Genomic DNA, 20107 nt, shown 5'->3' with positions numbered 1-20107 from the left:
ATCCCTGCAGCAGCTCCTGGTGACTCCAGTGCCTGTCTGGCTGCTCCATTGGGACACAGTGCTGCTCCCATCCCACCCCCCACCCCAGGGGAGGGGTGAGCTACTGCAACAAAAATGCACCCTTCCACTTGGGTGACTGCTCCCACTTTGAGATGAAAACATTTGTTCCTGAAATTGGAGTCATTCCTGGGATTGCAACACCCAGGCTGTGTTTCCAATTAATCTGCTGAAGTCGTCATGCATTTCCAAGCGCCTTGGCTCAGCAGAGAGAAATCTGGCACTGGGCTGGCTCTGAAATGCCAGCTGAGATGTGCACGGCATGAAATGAGGAGAAAGCAGCCCTGGTGCACCAGACCCTGGCAGCTGGCATGGGCTGATGGGGGAGGGCACGGGGCAGCTGTGATGTGGCTGTGGGGATGTGGTGGAGCAGCTCCCTCCTGGGATCAGGGAGGCTTGGAATAGTTGTCGAATGACCATCGGGTTTTTCCTGCCTGGTTTCCTTCTGTTTCTGGGTGTGTGTTTTCTTTTGGGGCGAAGGGGAGGGGAAAGGGAGGGGGGGGGTTTGAAGTGAGTTATGCTCAGTCTGCTCACTGCGTCTGCATGAGGATATTTACAGCCTTACTGCTGCAGCAGTGCTTGCTGGGGTGTTGGTGATGTATCAGCCCTGATGTTTTCCCTGTCCTCCTGTTGGGGTGCTCCTACCCCCAGGGAGGTGGGCTTGAAGTGGAGGGTGCCTTGTTTGGAGCTGGTCGATGCCTGCAGTGCGATAGCCTGCATGCTCCTGGCTTTGACTGCTGCTCCTTTCTGCTGAGTCCAGCAAGCCAGCACGTGGCACAGCACAAGTGCAGAAGCCAGCCTTTAAATGCTGCTCTGAGTTGGAGCTGGCAGATCCCTGGAGTCAGCAGGTGGGATGAAGCGATGCGCAGCAGCATGGGACGCAGCACAAACCTGCTGCCATCACCTGCTTGGGCTTTGCTGTGCTGCTGGGGGCCGGCTGACTGAGGCAGCTCCCCTGGAACTCTGCACCTGACCCTCTGAGTTCTCCATCCTGAGGCAGCAGTGGGTCCTGGTGCTGCATCTCCACGTTGAGCAGCACTTTGGGGAGCTGCAGGAAAGACGGAGAGTCCCTGCGCAGGGCTGCCTTTGCAGAAGTTGGGGATCCTGCCTGGAGCCTGGAAGTGACCCGATGAATTCTTCCATCTCCCGTGTGATTTCTATTTATTTATTTACTTGCTTTTTTGGAGAAATGAAATTGGATCTTGAGCCCCGTCCCAGCTGGGTGGGAGTGGTGCAGTGCATTCGCCCAAACGCTCATGGAAAAGCCGAGCTTGCGTAGAAATCTTCCCTTTCCAAGAATGAGGCTGGGGCCCCCTCCCTCCTGAGTCAGCAGGGGTGACGGATGGGGAAGCTCAGCTCTCTCCTGCTGCTGGGGTCACCGTTGCCTTTTCCCTTCAGGGGTCTGTAAGGAGCACGCAAATGCAAATCCCTTTCACCCTTTGGAACCTGGGATGCAGCGTCCTCCAGCTGTCCTCTCAGTGTGCCATCGGTTTGCTTGCAGCAACGCTTTGTCTGGAGCTGGAAAGTGTTAAGGGAGGACAGTGACAAGTCCACTCCCAGATTGGATCATGTTTGCTTTCCCATCTGCGAGGGCAGCACCGGGGCAGCGCGTTCTTCTGCAGTGCTGTGCGAGCCTGCGCAGCCTCCTTGGAGGCCAGAGTGAGCAGATGCGTAAAAGCCTGCAAAAAAAGCCAGGGAAGCGAGGAGAGGAGGGGGAGGGCAAGTTAACCACTGGTGTTTAGAGCTGCAGTGCATCAAATTCTCCTAGGGATGTGCTGATCTCCCAGGTTTTGCTCTATTGGTGAATAGAGCTTTCCAGCGTGTTAGAATAGTCTCTGCTGCGTAGATGTTTAGCAAGTGAGGATGTAAGCTTTCTATATTTGCCTGCAGGACAATAACACTGCTGGTTTCTATTTTTAACATGTCAAGAGGGACAAAAATGCACTTGGGAGCCTTTGGGGCGCAGAGCAGCCGGGCTCACAGCTCTCCTGGCACAGCTGGGCTGTGGATGGGATGGCAGCGGTGCAGTGAGCAGCAGCTGCTGTGAGAGTGCCTGGTTCCACTTTGCAGAAGGTATTTTGGGCAGGGCCATTGGGGATGCGGAGCCCTTGCTGCCTGCATGATGCTCATGGTCCTTCCATGGCTGCTCTGGGCTCAGCAGAGGAGCACGGGGCTGTTTGGTGTTGTCCCTCTCCTTCCTGCTCCTGTTTCTCTCCCTGTTGAGGCTGTGGGTTCTTCTGCCAGCCTCACCCACACACAAGCAGTGGGTTTACGATGGTGTGAGTTGCTTGCAGGGTTTTATGGCTGCTGATGCGCATGCTGGAGCAGGGTGGGCACGTCACCACTCCTTTGGAGCAGCGAGTGAGGATTTAGTGTTGAACTTGCTCCCTGGGGGCTTAATTTCACCTCCTGTGCTGGGATCTTCTGCTCTCCTCTTGGTTTTGTCGGTTTTGTTTTGCTTTTCTCCCTGTGCGGTGCAAAAGCCCGGCAGCTTCAGGATTGGGGTTCATCTCAAACTTGGCTGCTGGGCACAGGGGTGCCACCGCAATCTGAGCATTGATGGGGTTGCACTTGGCAGCAATGAGGCAGCTTGGGCAGTGGATCTCATCGCGCCTTCTTTCTGCTCCTAAATCCCTTTGGAACTGAATTTAGCTCTTGGTTTTGCTGTCCTGGGCTGAGTGCAGCTGCACAGGGCCGGGACAATGGCAGGAAGCTGCTGGCCGTGCTGTCCTTATTGCTGGCCAGGCACTGGGGCTGCGTGGAGCCGCCTCCGCCGCTCCTCCCGTGCTATTTCCATCGTTATTGTGCGGAGGAGAGGAAGGATGTTTCCAGCCTTCTTCCTTTCTGCCTCAAAGGGATGTGGGGAGGGGGCGGGGAGAGGATTTTGCTGGCTGCCCATTGTGCAAAGGGCTCCGAAGCACCGTCCTGCTGCGCCCAGGTTGAGGCACTGCTGCATCTTCGTGGAATTATAGAACGATGCGGGATGCTGGTGCAACAAACCATCACTTCAGGCTGAGTCCTTCCCCTGTTTCTAAAATGGATGTGCTGGGGAATGAGCTCCTTTACGATCCGGTTTATTGCACGTTCCCCTTTGCAGAGCCTTTGCCATTTCCACCTGCTGCTGCGTGGGGCCCAGGTGCCAGCCACCTGCCTGAGCCCACGCAAAGCTGCCCTGTTTGTTTTGTCTCAAAGCAATATCCCCAAAAGGAGGAGGAGGAGAAGAGGACGGGTTGGGGGGGCGGGGGGGGGGGAATACCCACTCCAGCTTAATTGCATTTAATGAGCCTGGTGAGGCTGGCTGCCAGCAGGATGGGGCTTTGCCAAGGTTCCTGCTTGCCCGTGAGAACCACTGGGGTGTGGTAGCTGCGCCCGGTTCTGTGGCTGCTGGGAGAGATCCCAGGGCTCCCACCAACCTCTGCATCGCTCATCCTGCTGCAGGGTGGCTGCATGGGGCATGCTGGCCATGGGGGACATGCAGTGACTCGTGGGAGTGACTGTGCCAAAGGGATTGGGAGGGTCTCTTGCAGGTGCTGGAGCCTGGAGCATCCTCAGAGCTGAGTGCAGCACTGCAATGTGCACTCAGTGGGGTGCTTGGTGTTATGGGGTCCTGGGTGGGGATTTGGCACCAGCTCTGACCCTGCATGGTGTTCTGAAACCCACCAAGGAGCCTCTGCATGCATCCCTGACGCATGCAATCCTTCCTTGGTGCAAGGAAAACCTCTGCATTGGGTTCTCTGGGGCTTTGTTTACTATTTTTTCCTCCTCAAACAGCTCAGCAGCAGGATTGGTCCAGCATTCTGGACAGCATTGCTATGTGAGCACCCAGTGTGCCCTGGTGCCCTGCTGGGGACACCCATGTCCTGCAGCTGCTCTGTGCCTGCTGTTCCTGTTCTATCCTGACCAGATCTGGGATGAGCCCTGCTCAGACCTGGCCCTGCTGCCTTGTGTGGCTTTTCCAACCTTTGTTGCATTCCCCAGCTTCAGCCCAGCAGCTCGCCCAGCCTCTCACGTGCACTTGTGCTGACCTTAAGTGGTTGCCACTGGTGTCCCTGTGGCACAGCAGGAGTGTTTGTTGGATCCAGGCACGCTTCAGCTTCCTCTGTGCTGAGGGTTTGATGCCTGCACCTTGCCTCACTGCACCAGCTTAGAGCTGAAGGATGCATTTCGCAGCTTCTTGGTCAGGGCAAAGGATGCCAGAAATGTACCTGTGCAGGAAATTGAAAGTGTTGTGGCTTCCTTCCTCTGACATAAATAGCTCTTGCCCTAAAGCCCACATCTCAGCTCCAGTGCTGGTTGGAGGTGATGCTGAAGCGCTGTAAGCCCTGTTCCCTGTGCATCCTGTTCCCTGTGTGTAATGCCAGTGCAGTTCTTTCTACTCCTTGCTCTCTTGTTCTCTGTATTGCATTGGGCTTGGGTTATTTTTACCTTTTTTTTTTTTCGTGACCAAATCTGGCTTCTATCCCCAGCTTTGGACCTCGGCCAGCGTTTGCCAAAGGGGTTTCCTTCTCTGCAGTCTGCAGAAAGGCCTTGATTAAAGAGCAGATCCCCTTGAGGAGTCACTGGGTATTGTGGGAGCCGAGGCTTTTGTCTCAGCAATTCCACATCAAGCAAAGCACCGCTTGTGAGCCCGGAGCTCCTCCCTGGGGGGTTATGAGTCAAGCTGGGCTCTTGCTGTGTGCACGCAGCAATTAAAATGAGAAGGGAAAAAAAAAAAAAGGGGCTGAGCTGAGCTAGAACATTGGTGACAGCACAGCAGTGACCCAGCACTAAGCAAGGCTGCTGCAATCTGGAGAGGCATGAGCAAAGGGGATGGAGGGTGGGATGCTGGGCGCAGCTGCCTTGTGCACCCAGGGACAGTGACACCGGGGACCCCAGAGATGCTGTGGGCACCAAAGAGCAGGGCTGCCACGGTCCAAACCGGTTGGGAACGCTCTCCTCTGCTTGTGCAAATGGTTGGTAATTGAGGGAGAGGTTTATGTAATCGTTTGATCTCTCCTCTGCTTCCCTTGGCACGGAGGCAACATCCTCTCGTGCTGATGTAAGGAGCCGGTGCGGGAAGGCGAGGCGTCCTGCGTGCTGCTTGGGGCTCTGCACCCACCTGCTCCGGGTGCAGGGAGAGCTGCCAGAGCCTCAGCAAAGCTCTGGAAGTGCTGCTGGAGGGCGGTGGTGCCGAGGCTGGACAGTGTCTCCTTCTGGAGCTTGCACTGAGGGAGGAGATGGTGCTGCTGGAGGACGCCGGGGTGCTGGAGTTTGGGCACGGCACGAGGACTTGCTTGCTTGGAGCTGCTGCACATCACCTGCTTTTGTCTCCTCCTGCGAGGCTTGGTGGTATTTAAGGCTTCGGGATCAGGCTGTGGGATCTGTGCTGCAAGGTGAGGAGGTGCGCGATGCTGCGGGCTGCACTGCAGACCCCATCCAGGCTGTGATACCAGGTGAGGGGTTTTGGGGGAAGGAATCCAACGGGGAGGGATGGTTCCTCTCTGTGCTCTGCTTGGCTGAGGACTTATCCCGATTCTTGGCACTTTCCAGCAGCAGAAGCTGCCCACGTGACTCTGGGGAGCACGCAGTGCTGCTGGCTTTCCCTTCAGCAAAGCTCTTTGGTCCTGGATTTGTCTGGATTTCAGGGGAAACTGCAGCTGAGGAGAAGCTTCCCAGGGAAAGCTCAGGTGCTGCTCTTTGGGATGGAGCCGGTGTGGGTGGAAACTACAGCCAGAGGTGTGCAGCTGTGGCAGGGATAGATCCTATGTCCACCCCGTGAGCTGTCAGCTCCACCTTGTGCCAGGGTGCTGCTCACAAGGATGTGATCTATCTGCAAAGAAACCAATTAAAATAAAATAAGCAGTGCTTAGTACTTACTCCTGTGCCGCCTGCCCACGGCTTGGTTCAATCCTGTGCCCTCAGCTTTGCCCTTGTGCCTGAATTGCTCTCATATTAAAACTTGAAACACCACCAGGTTTGGCCATGTGGGATTCCAGGCTCATCTCTCTCTGCATGGATGTGGTTGATGCTTTGGAGGTTTTAAAAGCCTCCCCACGGAACAGAGACAGCACAGGGGGGTGCTGAGCTGCTGGCACGCATGCAGGATGCTGTGGGAGCTGTGCAGAGTGTGAAGGAAGCTGCTTGGTTTAAAGCATCACCTACAGCAAAATTCAGGGCTAGGAATACAATTTGGGGCTCTGGGGGTAATTCTGTGATGTGGGGTTACCTGAAATTCTCTTGACCACTTTTGCCCTGTGGGTGAAACACTTCAAAGATCCGATCCCAACGTGTGGATTTGGGAGCACTTTGAAAAGCTGCCTTGAAAAAGGCACCAAAACACAGCTGCACGGCTGCTGGCTGCGTTGTGGGCACCCACATCCCCTGCTGCATCCCCCTGGAGCAGGCAGGAATGCATTGCTGAGAGCTGGAGTCCTCCTGAGTCCTCTCCCTTTGGCACTTTGCATTCTCTGCTTTGTAAGGATGCTGCAGGTACAGATCCTGCCCGGATGGATGGGGTTTTCTTTCCCCTTTTGTATTCTAGATAGCCCAGTGAAATAAAGATAGGATTTCTGCACCTGCCAGCATTAATAAAAGCTGCAGCTCCAGGTGCAAAGCATTTTGCTCTGGTGCCCATATAATGCAACCTGACCCCAGCAGCACACTGTGAGATTTTGGGTCCTGGAGTCATAAGTTTCAAAATGTAACTGCACGTATTTGTGGGGAGAAAATTCCAGGGAGGGCTATTAAATGTCTGACTCAAAGGTCACGAGCTGCAAATAACCAGTGGGAGTCATCCTAGCCAGCCCTGGGCCATTTGCTGCCTTATGTGGGTCTCATTTATGGCTCAAGTTCTGATTTAGGTGCTGGAAATAGCTCAGTAATGTGTTTTGCTCACAGGTGTGTGTGCATGGGGTTGCTGGTTCCAGGTGCATTGCTTTTAATGGTGGCTCGTGCTTTGGTTGCAAGGTTCTGCCAGGCTTCAGTCATCAGGTGTCTGGGATTTTTCTGGCAACTTTCTGCAGGGGAGGAAAAGAAAATGAGGTTTTCAAGAGTCAGAGTGAAAGAAAGACGCAGTTCTGCCCTTGTGGAAAAAGTCTTTAGGGCTTGTCGTAGAGATACATCATCCTCCTCTTGTTTTGGAGCAGGAATGTGATGTCTGGTAGGGAGGAGTGGGACCCACCCACATCAAGCCCTTGGGCTGGAGCGAGCATCAGCTCCCCATGCAGCTCCTGCAGGGCTGGGGAGGAGAAAAACACCCAGATGCTCTGCTTTTATGGGAGCAGGTGGAGCTGTGGGAGCAGAGGGACTCATGGAGCATCCCCATAGGGCTGCAGCACCCACTTGCCACATCCCTCCCCTCTGTAGCGGGGCGAAGATAACGGGGTGACGATGCTTTTCCCATCTTTGTGGGGAGCTCAGTGCTCAGCCCTGTATTTAAAGCCACCATCTGAATGCGTGCGCCCCGGGGGCTGCAGGGAGGTTATGTGAGGTACCCCAGCTCTGGGATTTCCTCTTGCTCCAGTCCCAGCTTTGTGATCTTCATGTTATTTCAACATAATCTTTTTTTGTGTGTGTGTGCGGTTTCTTATTTAAGTGTTTTTAATTTGAACAAATCCCCTCCGGCTGGCTTTTTTCTTTTTGTTTTTTTGTTCCTTGTGCGTGGCTCTGGAGAAGACCTTTTCCTTTTATTTCAGAGGAATGTTTTTAATCACATGCATTTTTCAACCCGGCTGAACTCTGAACCTTTCACAGCTAATCAGCAGAAGATGGGACAGGGTTTTCATGAAGTGCATTTAGCTGCAGCTCAGTGGGCTGTGTGAAGGCTGCCTGGTGCATGGCAGCGCTGCAGAACCTGGAGCTGAAGGGCTGCAAAGACCCGCAGCTTGCTTTGCTCCGTGCATTTGTACCATTTGCTTCTGCCTTTATTTCTCCTTTATGGAAGTGCAGCTCTTTGCCGACTGCTGCTCATGCCTGGTTAAAAAGCAGGGAATACCAAAGCAAAGATTTCTCGTTGCTTTTTCTTTCCACTTGAGGGTGGCTCTGTCCATCTTTTCTTTATGATGAGAGCGGTGAGGTGCTGGAACAGCTGCCCAGAGAGGCTGTGGATGCCCCATCCATCCCTGGAGGCGTTCAAGGCCAGGTTGGATGAGGCTCAGGGCAGCCTGGTCTGGTATTAAAAGGGAAGATTGGTGGCCCTCCTGCATGTGGCAGGGGGCTTGGAGATTCATCATCCTTGAAGACCCTTCTAACCTTGGCCATTCTGTGATGTGTGCAGCAGTGTGCTTACCCAGCACAGAGTGAGCTGCACCAACACTGCAGTAATGCACTCAGCCTGAGAAAGTCCCTGCCACCCTGCGCACAGAGAGCGGGGGCAAGGTGGGAGAAGCCCCAGATCCAGTGCTCTGTGGGCACTTGCAGCAGGCATCACCCCAAGGAGGAGAGAGCAGAGAGAGCAGAGAAAGCAGAGGCTTCACTGCAGGGAAAAAAAAGCAGCAAGAGCAGCCTGGAAAATGCCTGTAACCCACATGGAACCACGTTCACGCTCGCCCTGCAGCTTTCCCAGGACCTGTTGCAATCTCCCCTTTCCGTGGAGGAAGGGTGTGGAGCTGCAGTGTGACCTGCACAGGTGGGGAAGGTTTGTGCAATGGCTTCGGTTGCCCTGGGCCATCGCCTCCACACGAGGCCCCACTGTTTTTTGCCTCCTTGGCTTCCTCCAAGCGCGCTGGCGGAGCAGCGCTTTCCTCCCTGCCACCTGCCTGCACCCGGTGACCCAGAAAAACAACCCTGGCACTGCGACGGCGGCGCGGGGTGCCAACAGGGGCGATGCAGCGCCTTCACCCCCATTGCATGAGGGGTGCCGTGCTTGCATTGCACCCCAAAGACCCTCCTGGGCTCTCTGTGCCGTGCCACGCTGTGGTTTGTGCAGGGGAAGCGTTGTGTCCTTGCAGTGAGGATGGATCTGGCTGCGTTTTGGTGGCAGGGCGATGCGCTGAGCGCCGGCCTTCCCCTTCCCATGCGAATGTTCTGACAAACTAAAAATAATTCACAAAAAAAAAAGTAAAAAAAAAATGTTGGCAGGCAAGAGAGGCCCCGAATCCTCCTCTTCTCTGGGAGCAGGATGCTGGCTTTGCCTTACCCCAATGGCTCTGCAGTGGATTTGGGTGTCGTTCCCTCTATGGGGTTTTCTGTCCCCTCGTGGTGCTTGCAGGGATCCCCAGGAGGATGCGAGGATGGGAGCAGCTCCCTGAGAGCCCTGGCAGTGCTGGATTTGGCTACTGGGCCCTTCCTTGGGGTGAAGGGAAGAGGAGGAGCGCACTGCTGGCCGCCTGCCTCCGTCATGCGGAGCTCCGGAGAGGAGCTGTGCGCTGTAGCTCTTGGCACACATCCCAGCTGCAAACCCCATGCGAATTCGAGCCACGGAGGGAGCTGATGGCTGAACCCAGCAGCCCCAAGGGAAGGAAGGGAGCTGCGTGGGGGCATCCAGAGCTGCAGGAGGGGTGGGTGGCAGCCCTGGGGTGCTGTGGGTTCCAGGGGGTGAGGCTGGGAAGCAGCTGTGCCCTGGCACTCGGTGTGCGGAGCGGTGCTGGTGCCTCTTGGCTGCAGGGATGCTCGACTGCCTTTTTCCTGGCTTGGGGCACGCAGTGAGGAGTTGTTTTTCTGGCTGCTGGCCTGCACGGCCTCCCTCCCGCTCCTTCCTTTGTGCTGCTTTGGAGTTTGTTTTTAAAAAGGCTCAAACAAAACCGCCCCTTTTCTGCCCTGGGTCGGCAGCTGATGGATGGAGGGGCTGTGCATGGAGCTCCCTCCTGGTGTTTGGAGCATCATACATGCAGGGAGGCTGCAACTGCTCTCAGAGCTCCCCTGGATGCCACCAGCTGTGGGGATGGAGGCTGCAGCTCGCTGGGCTGCTCTGGTCCTCCCCATCCTCAGGGTGTTCCTGCACACACGCAGCTCTCTGTATCTCAGAGCCAAGCAATTATATTTGGAGTAACTCGTGTGATTTTGCTGATGCCTGAAATGTGTCGTTGCAAACGATGCCGCGACGCTGAAGAATAAATCTCCAGCAGAGGGAAACGAAGGGAGCTTTACCAAATCCTTTGTTAGTGTGCTGACTTGCCATCTGTTAACGTGGCTTTTTGTATAGGCAGCATAAAAGCAGGGCAGAGGAATTTGTATGGGAAAGTTGAGTGCTTTAATGAGTGGTCTCTCTCGCTGGCTGACTTCGCTACTGTGGCACACAGATTCTTGAGGGAAATCAGGGCCCTATTTCCCTGAATAGAATTATTTTGGAGGTGGACAGTGCAAGCACCTCTCAACAGTAATTGGCTGCTGTTATAATCAAACTATGCACCAAGTTGCATTAATGCTGATCCTAACTCCTGTGCCTTGGTGGCGTGCAGCAGGATGGGCTGGATGGATGGGGCTGCAGATAGTGAGCATCCCTCTGTAGGGATGTGGGTGGGTGCTGTTACGAGTCCCCATCTCCCACCCTGAGGTTTGCTCATTACAGCCCATCCTTGTGCAGCTGCAGTGCTTTGGGAGAGTGCTGCAGCCTTCCTCCCGCTGTGCATCCTCCTTCTCACTGGGTCACGAGGAGCAGGGAGGAGGCAGCCTTATCGCTCCCATCCTTCAAAATCGCTGATGTTTAGCAGGAATGCAGGGATGGCTGGAGCTGGGAGATGGCTGGAGCTCTGCAGCCACTCGGGCAGCAGAGGATGAGCTGTCAGCACTGTGAAGGATGTCAGCGTTTTTGGAACTGGAAGAGTGAAGCAAAGGGCTGAGAGCAGAGGGGAGGGGTCTTCTGGCTCGGGGTAACTTGTGTTGGTTCATCAAATGCATCTCAGTCTTAGTGTTTGTGCAGGGGGTCACAGCACACCCCCTCCAGCCCCAGGGCGTAGGAGCTCAGCAGCATTCACCCTCCAGCTGTTATCTCCCATCACCCAGGCTGTAGCAATTAGAACTAATTAGCCAGAGACAAATGAAATCCCAGGTGGTTATCAAAGAGATGAAGAGAATCAGGTCAGACCCCGTTGTGGGGCTGGGAGCATCAGCTCCTACGGGTTGAATCTGGGAATGTGTATCTGGGGGTTTTGCTGTGTTGGGAAACATTTGCCCTATGGATCAGGGGCATTTTTCCCCCCTGGCACTGCAGGATGTCCTGGCAGTGCTGGGTTTCCCTGTTGCATTGCTGCATGACGGGGCTGAAGCCCGCAGAGATTTCTCCTGCAGTATTGCAGTTGTCAGCACAAGCTCCCTGATGCCGTTGAGGCTGAGATTTGCACAGTGCAGGGTGTGGTTCTCTGCCTATAAAAATAACATTTGCATTATGATCATTATTATTATTTTTAATTTGAGCTGCTTCACTACTTTAGGAAAACAATTAGTTCTCAGGCTGCAGTGGCTTTGTCCCTGCAGATGCATTCCTGTGCAGTGGCTTTTAATTCTGGATTTCCTGCCCACCTGCTTGCTTCCAGCCTCTTTCATTCCTATGCTGCAGTGCCTGAAGCATGGAGCTGCCTTGGCTGCGTGTTTTTTGGGATGCCATAGGTGCACTGGGGCTGTCTTTGAATCCTTCAGTCTTGTGCTTGCTCATCCCCTTTCCACCTGCAGATGCTGTGCTGCATAGAGCATCCCCAGCAGCTGTGCTGGATGTGGCTGCTGTGGGGGTGGCAATGGGGTGGTTGTTGGGGGGCAAGCGATATCCCACTGCCTCCATCTGGCCTGCAAGACTGTTCCCTCCGGCTCTGCTCCTGCAAATGGCTCCATCTGACCTTCACTGAGGACTGCTCATATGGAGGCAAGGCTGCAGAGGTGGCATTGCTGCTTAGAGTCTGAACAATATTGCAGGTTGTGGGATTTTGTAGCAGCATTGCAGCAGTGCCACGCTGCAGGGTGAGCGCTGCAAGGCTTTGGGAGCTTTGTGGTAAAGGTCTCTTGCTGCAGTGGGTGCTTTAGTCTGTCTCTAGCGAGGGTTTGCCGAGGTGGTCTTGTGAGGTTGAAGGGGTTCCCTGTGCGAGATGGGAGCGCCTTCAGTTTGCAACACTGTGGTGTCAGGGCGAGCTGCCTGCAGCACTTTGGAGGTGCTCCAAGGGTGTATAACATACAGGATTTCTGCCTGGATGACGGAGGAGGCTCTCACAGGCAGCAGATGGGATGTGGCAAGCCCTTCTCAGCAGCAGCACACATTCCTCGCGGTGCCCTCCTGCACGTCGGGTTATCCTCATCCCCATCCCACTGCTTTCCCAAAGGTGGGAGGCACGGGAGGCCCCTCCGTGTGCTGCTCCTCACCCAGCTGCGCCCTGCTTTGTGTCCCAACAGCTGCTGTGACCCCGTGCACCTCGCCACGGGTGCCCCAGGCCGTCCCCATGGACCTGCGCATCGGGCAGCGTGTTGTCAAGCCCGGCTCCGACACGGCCTTGCTGGCTCTGAAGCACACGCAGCAGCTGCAGCACCAGCTCTTCCTCGCCAGCCTGCACCAGCAGCAAGTGGAGCAGCTCGCCCACCAGCACGTCAGGGTATGGGTACTAAAAAGCCACTTTTTTATCCCTCTGCAGGAGTGGAGTTGTAGAACCATAGGATGGCTTGGGTTGGAAGGGTCCTTTCATCAGCACAGAACTATAGAATGGTTGGGTTGGAAGGGACCTCAGAGTTCCCCTAGCTCACCCACTGCCCTGGGCTGCTCCCACTCCTCCATCAGCTGTTCAGAGCCCCAGCCATGGCTGTGAGCACCTCCAGGGATGGGGCACCCACAGTTCTTTGGGCAGCAGTGCCAGGGCCTCACTGCTCCCTGAGCTATGAATTTCCTCTTCACACCTCACCTAAATCTCCCCTCTTTAAGATTAAGCTGTTCCCCCCCCATCCCATCCTGCAAGAAGTCACTCTCCTTTCTATTTGTAAGCTGCTTTCTAGCACTGGAAGGTTGCATTGAATTCTTCCCAGAGCCTTCTCAGGGCTGAACCTTCCCAGTTCCCTCAGCCTTTCTCCATAGCAGAGGTGCTCCAACCTCTGAGCATCCTTATGGCCTCCTCTGGACTGAGCATCTCTGGGAGACAAAGATGCTTCCAGCAATGAAACAGTTTATCACATCCTTGTCAGCCCACTGGGTTTCCAAAAATGCTGTAACAGCCTGTTGCAGAGATGCTCCATCCCTGTGGCACAGTGTTTCAAGTCCCCTGGTGCTGACAGTGCCCTCTCCTCTCTCAGGTGACCATGGAGACCTCGCACCGTGAGGCAGAGCCCGGGCAGCAGGAGCAGGAGCTGCGGCAGATCCTCAATAAGGACAAGAGCAAAAGAAGTAAGAGCCTCAGTGTTTTCTGACGTCTGGCATCTCCTCCTGAGGAGGCAATTCCCCAAAATCAGGGGGACCAAGTTCACAGGGAGCGAGGGTAAAGCAGCTTCTAGCAGGGGCTCAGCAGACAGCGCTGCCCTTACCCAGGCCACACTCTGCATGCTCTTGGTTTGAGCATCTCTGTCGTGAGCATCAAAGAGCTTCAGGAAAAGAGTGTGGGGCAAGCCTGGATCCTTGTGAGCAGTGAGCTGCACCCTGGGACTCCCTGGCCAGGATTTGCGTCCTTCTTATTGATACCAGCCAAGTGGTGGCAATAGAGCCCTGCTTTGGTGTTTCACTATGCCCAACAGCCACTGCAGTGCTGCAGCCCAACCCGGAGGTGCTTGTGCTGCCCCACTCACAAGGCAAGGCACAAATTGCCTTCCAGAGCTGGCAGACCCCAAGCCTGGAGCATAGGAGTTTTTAGGGGGTGCTGAGTGCTGGGCAGGAAGGTTTGCACCATGCAGGAGAGCAAACCTGCTGCTGCAATCTCCCTGCGCCATCTAGTGCCTGCTGCATTAGGAGCTTGCCGAGCTTTTGGAGGTGCAGAGCTCTTCAGAGATTGGAGTGCAGCTGTTCTCCGTTTCCATGAGCCTGCTGCCCACCTGCCCTTTGAGTCTGAGCTCTCAGGATGCTGATATTTTTCCAGTGATATTTTACCTGCTGAGGTGCAGGATAGGCAGAGCCGCATCAGCTGGAAATCATCGACATGTAACACCTGCAGGTGCTGTGGCCAGCACAGTGGTGAAGCAGAAACTGGCTGAGGTCATCCTGAAGAAGCAGCAGGCAGCAGCTTTGGAAAGAACCAGCAACCCCAACCCTCCAGCCATGCCATACAGGTAAAACAAGAGCACCCCGGATAATCTGACCCACCCAGCATCAAGGGCAGCTGCTCAGGTTTGCCCTGCAATCCTTTTGATGGTGGGCTTGGATGAGTCGAGGCATGGCTGATCATCTCAGCAAAGAGGGAAGAATCTCTGATGAGGCTTTTCCCCATAGGTCTCTGGAGCCTCTGGATCCTGAAGGTCCTTCCCCTCCTGTACTCAGCACCTTCCTGTCCCCGGTCCCTAGCACTTCTCTTGATCCCCCAGAGCATTTTCCACTGCGGAAGACAGGTGAGGCTGGGGGCCAACACCATCTCACTCCTGCCCTGATGCCGTTGAGCTCACAGCCAGGGGATGGCTGGAGCCGAGAAGTAACCCCACCAAAGTCAGTCCAGCTTTGTCCTTACCCGTGGTAGGGCTGGGACTGACTGCCCTGTCCCCTCACAGCATCTGAGCCCAACCTGAAGGTGCGTTGCAAGCCCAGGAAGTGCCTGGACCGCCGCAAGAACCCCCTGACACGGAAGGAGAGCGCTCCCCCCTCTCTGAAAAGGAGACCACCTGAGACCATTGGTGAGGGCTTTGCCTCCGTGGGGAGAGCCTGGGAGTTCAGAGAGGCTGGAGCAGCCTGGGGTTGCATATAATGCCTGCTGTGGGGCTCCAAGGGAGAAATTAATGTCTCAGAGGCTTGGCAATTATTGGTGCCCTCTGTGGGGCACAGCCTGTGAGAGCAAGCTCTGTGCTGTGATGGTACAGGGGGTGGACGAGGTAGGGGAGGTTATTGCTGCAGCTGTATCATGCTGATTTTTGGGCCCTTGATGGACCTGTAAGGCTGAAAGCATGCGAAGTCCTGAGCAAGCACAGCTGGCTAGGCTTCCTCCGTGGCCGGCTGCATCTCCAGCTTGCCACCTCACCAAGGGGAGTTTTGCCTCTAGCAGGCAAACTGAGAATTGTTGGAAGGAGGGAGAGCTTTGCAGGGTTGGGGCAGGGCTGTGTAGCCCACTCTGGGTATGGGTGTTCATTTTCCCCTTTCTCTTTGCTCACAGATTCCTCCCCAAGCAGTAGCAGCACCCCTGTGTCCGGCTGCAGCTCTCCCAATGACAGCCTCCCTGCTGAGCACGGAGCTCTTCCCACTGCCTCCAGCATGGCCCACGAGGTGAGCTCCTCAGCTCTGCTCTCTCACCGCCACCCCAGGCTCAAGATGAGCTAGCATCCTCTCTGGGGACCCCAGTTTTGCACTGAGCTGCCCTTAGCTGTTCCTGCATGGTGGGACCCTCTGCCCAGTGTGGTGATGTGCTGCCCTCCTCTGCAGCATGCCCTAGTGCTTCTCTAGTGCATGTGCTGTCTCTATATGGGTCCCTGGTGCCCCTGGCCCTGGGTGTTCTCGCCGACAGCTGGGACTTGGCCCCCCCACTTCTGCTGCCTGTCCTGAGCTGCTTGTCCCATGCTGAGCTCTGCAATTCCCAGAGCAGGAGACTGATGGATCGTGTTTGGTGCAGGCACCCCTGGCCCAGCGCCTGATGATGCAGGAGAGCTCCCTGGCCCAGTTTGCCTTGCAGAGTGCAGTCTCCCTTCCTGCCATCACACTGGGATTGCCAGCTACCACTAGTGCCAGGGTAGGTGACCTGGTTGTAGGAAACTCCCCAGACCTGGGCAGAGGGTTCCTGCAAGGCAGGCGGGGGGGATCTTGAGATTGTTGGGGGGGTGCCAGCCATATGCTGGCTCTGAGTAGTCCGAGGCTGCCTGTGGGTATGGGGAGGACGTGCCATCCCTTCTTTGTGCTGTGTCCCATTACTAATCCAGCCCTCCTCTCTGCAGGGAGATGCGGATCGTCGCCCTCTCTCTGGCCTGGCACACCGAGTGCCTGTGCTGAACGGGCCTGTCCTCACGGGCACACACTCACCCATGTTCATCCCTGCTGGCTTGGAACAGCACGAGGCTGGGAGCCCCTTGTCCCCTCGGCTCCAGCCTGTCATCATCCTCGAGCCCTCAGTCACCCACGCTCCACTTGTGGCAGGTAAGTGTTGAGCTGGGGGCAGGCAGTGGGGCCAGCAGCATTCAAGGCATAGCACTGAGCTTCCCTTGGGGCAGGCAGCCTTTTGGTTTCCCGTTTCTCGTCCACGAGCTGCTGCTGAGGAGATGGAAGACGTTGATCTTAGTGTCTGCCCAATAGACAAAGAAACACCTCATCTCTCCTTCCTTTCCCCTGCAGTGCCAGGTCTGGGGACAGTCCCCTTCTCCTTCGCCCCATCGCTCATCTCTGCAGAGCGCCTGTCGCTCCCAGGCCACCACAAACCACTGGGCAGGACCCGCTCAGAGCCCCTGCCCCAGAACCCCAAAGCCATCCAGCAGCAGCTGGTGTACCAGCAGCACCATGCCCAGTTCCTGGAGAGGCTCAAGCAGCAGACTCACCTGGGCAAGGTAAGCACAGAGCAGCTGCATGGGGTGCAGGAGGCAGTGGGGGAAGGATGCAGGATCGCAGCCTTTTCTGCAGGGCAGCAATTAGCTGATACCCAGGGCCAAGCCTGCATGCCGCTGCCTCGCAGTGAGCTGTGAGGCTCGTGCTCAGCTTCATTGGTTCCCATGTCCATCATTCTTGGGCTCTTGGGGTGCCTTGCTACCCCAAGCCTCCTCAGCCTGCCCTGTCCCCATCACCTCTGTGTGCTCACTTGCTTGCAGCGCATGGTGAAAACCAGCGAGAAGCCCCGGCTGCGGCAGATCCCCTCCTCAGAGGACATGGAGGCAGAGGGGATGGAGGCTGGGGCTGAGAGCAGCGAGCAGGCAAGGGCATGTGTGGAGCCTGCACGGCCAGGGAGCAGCGGGAAGGAGCCCGAGAGGCCTCAGAAGATGCTGCAGCCTCAGGAGGAGCTCATCCTCCAGCAGGTAAGCAAGGAATGGCAGGGATGGGGCTGTAAGAAATGGAATTCTCCTCCTGCGTTCTTGCATTTCAGAGCACTTTTCTACGTCTCTTGGTGCCATGTGAAACTTTGCACGAACCCAGCAGTGTTCTGGTCATGGGAAAGTTCAGCTCAGACCCAGAGAGCTCTGTAAAGGACTGCAGTGTGGGTTGGGATGCAGGCACCACATCTTTCCCTTCCTCAGTCCAGGGGCGGTTTGCTAGGACAGGGACGTGATCAGAAGCCACCTCTGGTGCCAGCAAGGCTGGGCATCATCCCCAAAGTGCTGGCAACATCCCCCTATTGTTGCACCTTGTATCAGGGCTGCCCAGCACTGCAGGACTGAGCCAGCAGAGAGCAGCAGATGCTGCCTTATATGTGCCAGCTCCTATGGAGCAGCTCCAAGTCAATCAGCATGGAGGGAGCTGTCACATCCAGATGCTCCAGAGGCATTCGCCTTCCTAGAAGGCTGCGTGTCACCTGATGCTGGGTGATGTCGTGCTTACTGCCACCTCTCTCCATCAGGCCTATCTCTGGGACCCCTACCAGCGTGTGCAGCACCAGCTCCTCAAACGGCAGCCCCTGGCTGACTCCCCCATGGTCCCGACCATCCTTGCAGGGCACAGACCCCTCTCCAGGGCCCAGTCATCTCCTGCCACAGCGACTGTTTCCCTCCCTGCTCAGGATACGACCTCCAAGGCGCTCTCCCTGCCGGTGCAGGAGCAGACCAGCAAGCCCCATTTCACAACAGGTAGGACGTTGGCCCTGGTGGGGTTGCTCAGGGGCAGTTGAATGTCGCTCCCCATCTCTCCTGGACTCCTGAATTCCTGGGAGCACTCTGGCTGGCTGAGGAAGGCATGAGAGTTCCCTTCTCCTCACCTAAGGTGATTTTCAAGCAGAATTTGCCCTTCTGGCCCCACATCTGCCTTCCTGCTTGTTTCAAGGGATTGGTTTAACTTCGTAGGCATCCAGGACAGCATCAAAAGCCTTAGGGCGGAGGCTCACATGGTTTTGATGAAGATGTTTTCATTCAGACCGAATAACTAAGAGTGTTTTAGGTCCCAGCCTCAAACCCAGCCCTGGAAAGGGGCAGCATTAGGGTTGGCAGCACTGAGACCTGGGTATCCGATTCGGTCTGAGGATGACAGCTCTTCTTGGATGTTGTTGCAGGACTGGTTTATGACTCGGTGATGCTCAAACACCAGTGCTCCTGTGGTGACAACAGCAACCACCCAGAGCACGCGGGTAGGATTCAGAGCATCTGGTCCCGACTGCAGGAGAGGGGTCTGCGCAGCCAGTGCGAGGTGAGGAGGAGGGGAGGGGATGCTGCTATGAGCAGATCTTGTGCTATAAAGAGGTGATGGGGTGTCCTGCTCCCACCTCCACTCCTTTTGTTCCCAGATCTTCCCAGCCTGTTTATCCAAACAACAAAAGGACTTGGGAAGGGGGCTTGCATTTTGGCTGTTGCTGACACTGGTGTGACCGTGCCCATGAATTTGCTGTGCTGGAAGATGGGTACAATCCCTGCTGAGATAGGAATGAGGTGTTTTGCCAACTTGGGGGACACCAGTGTCAGCTCTCATCTGTTAGAAGGCTTGCCCAGATCTAGCAGGACTGACTTTGAGTCATAGAGGGTTCTACAACTGTAGGAAAACAGTGCTGGTATTTCCTGTCTATCCATGGGAGGGGAACACGTGTCCCATCCCAGAGTGGCTCAGTCACAGCCCCTGTGCCCTGCAGTGTCTGCGGGGACGCAAGGCCACCCTGGAGGAGCTGCAGTGCGTCCACACCGAACGCCACGTCTTCCTCTATGGCACCAATCCCCTCAACCGCCTGAAACTGGACAATGGGAAGCTGGCAGGTGAGCCCCCATCTGCACCCACTGCTGTCCCTGTGCTGCGTGCCCTTGTCTCACTGTTCCCTGGCTGTTCCCTGGCTCCATGGCTCTGAATCCACCTTGTCTCCTCATTGCAGGGATCCTGTCACAGCGGATGTTCGTCATGCTGCCCTGTGGAGGGGTGGGGGTAAGTGCTCCTTCTTTGCTCAGGGTGTTTTTGGATGGGGTTGTTCATTTCTGGGGCCCCTCTCGCGGGCCTGAGTGGAGAGGGAACTCCCAAAGCCATCGGGCTGCTCTCAGCCCTCAACCCTGTGTGTCTGTGGCCTGTCCTGATGGAGCTCAGAGCCTTGAGGTGTCTGGGGTAGAAGCTGGTCTGTGGCCTCTCTGTAGGGAGAATGGACTCAGCCCAAGCAACAACAGCCTGCATGTGGACACAGGAAAATGTCCCAGCCTCCCTCAAATGGGAGCAGGATATCGTTGTAGCACAGCTTCCCATTATCCTTGGGAGCATCTTGAATCAGGCCCTTTGCAGACCCTTCCCCCAGGGAACCCTGCTACCACAAACCCCTTGCAGCCTCATTTGAGAGCCAAAGGCTTTAGGAGGGAGCAGATTTGTGGGATGGATGGGACCCCAGCTGCGTGCAGGGTGTCCCATGTCCCAGTGGGATGGCCAAGGTGCAGTGTGGGCTTCCACCAGGGGTATGGACAGTGGCATGGGGACATCAGCTTTCCACTTCTCTCCGGACATTTCTGTGGCCTCTCCTCTCAGAGCTTGCTGCCCTGGTTTTCTCTCCATTCATTGCATTCTCCTCTCTTCCTCTCTCCCCGTCTCTGTCCTTTTTTCTCTCCCTCTCTTTCAGGAAGGGTCTCACCCCATGCCTTCCTGCTGCCTCTTCTGGTTCTTCTCCTCTCCTTGCCCCCGCTGCTGGGCACCAGCTCTTCTCAGCCTCGTTTACATCCGCTTTCCCTGCTCTGCCTCCCCCCCTGCCCTCCTCTCGCTGCCCCCTCGAGGGGCAGAGGGGAGAATTTGAGTTGCACACATGGAGTTGATCAGAAGAGACTTGAGTTTTCCGGCTCTGGCTCAGCCCTTGACGTGATCCTGATCAAACCAAGATGTTTGGTTAAACAATAAAATAAGATAAAGAAGGTAACGAGCGTTTTCTCAGTCACTCCTTCTAGCCCCTGGGTGCAG

The 20107-nt window shown here is 55.8% G+C and overlaps 1 protein-coding gene across 6 annotated transcripts in view; it reads left to right on the top strand.

The window, feature by feature from the left end:
- LOC122170990 (histone deacetylase 7-like) overlaps nt 1–20101 on the top strand; it is a 56263-nt gene extending 36162 nt beyond the window's left edge. For 4 of the 6 annotated variants that reach the window (XM_042838296.1, XM_042838295.1, XM_042838298.1 and 1 more), the window contains exons 2-15: nt 12352–12548; nt 13237–13327; nt 14085–14199; nt 14360–14475; nt 14632–14754; nt 15228–15337; nt 15681–15797; nt 16000–16198; nt 16394–16602; nt 16861–17064; nt 17604–17829; nt 18249–18382; nt 18819–18939; nt 19053–20101. In XM_042838296.1, the coding sequence (XP_042694230.1) occupies nt 12352–12548; nt 13237–13327; nt 14085–14199; nt 14360–14475; nt 14632–14754; nt 15228–15337; nt 15681–15797; nt 16000–16198; nt 16394–16602; nt 16861–17064; nt 17604–17829; nt 18249–18382; nt 18819–18939; nt 19053–20047 (2957 nt within the window). In that variant the 3' untranslated portion in view covers nt 20048–20101. Of the gene's footprint in view, nt 1–1539; nt 1717–12351; nt 12549–13236; nt 13328–14084; nt 14200–14359; nt 14476–14631; nt 14755–15227; nt 15338–15680; nt 15798–15999; nt 16199–16393; nt 16603–16860; nt 17065–17603; nt 17830–18248; nt 18383–18818; nt 18940–19052 lie in introns of those variants that run through there. The other 2 variants (XM_042838293.1, XM_042838297.1) reach the window with 2 other exon arrangements.
- The last annotated feature ends 6 nt before the right edge of the window (nt 20102–20107 follow it).

The sequence above is a fragment of the Centrocercus urophasianus genome, unplaced genomic scaffold, assembly GCF_019232065.1.
Source record: "Centrocercus urophasianus isolate 14NV4802_14NV808 unplaced genomic scaffold, USGS_Curo_1.0 seq_75, whole genome shotgun sequence".
NCBI lineage: Eukaryota > Metazoa > Chordata > Aves > Galliformes > Phasianidae > Centrocercus > Centrocercus urophasianus.
Note: the sequence above shows the minus strand (reverse complement) of the source record. Positions and strands in the feature narration are given on the sequence as shown.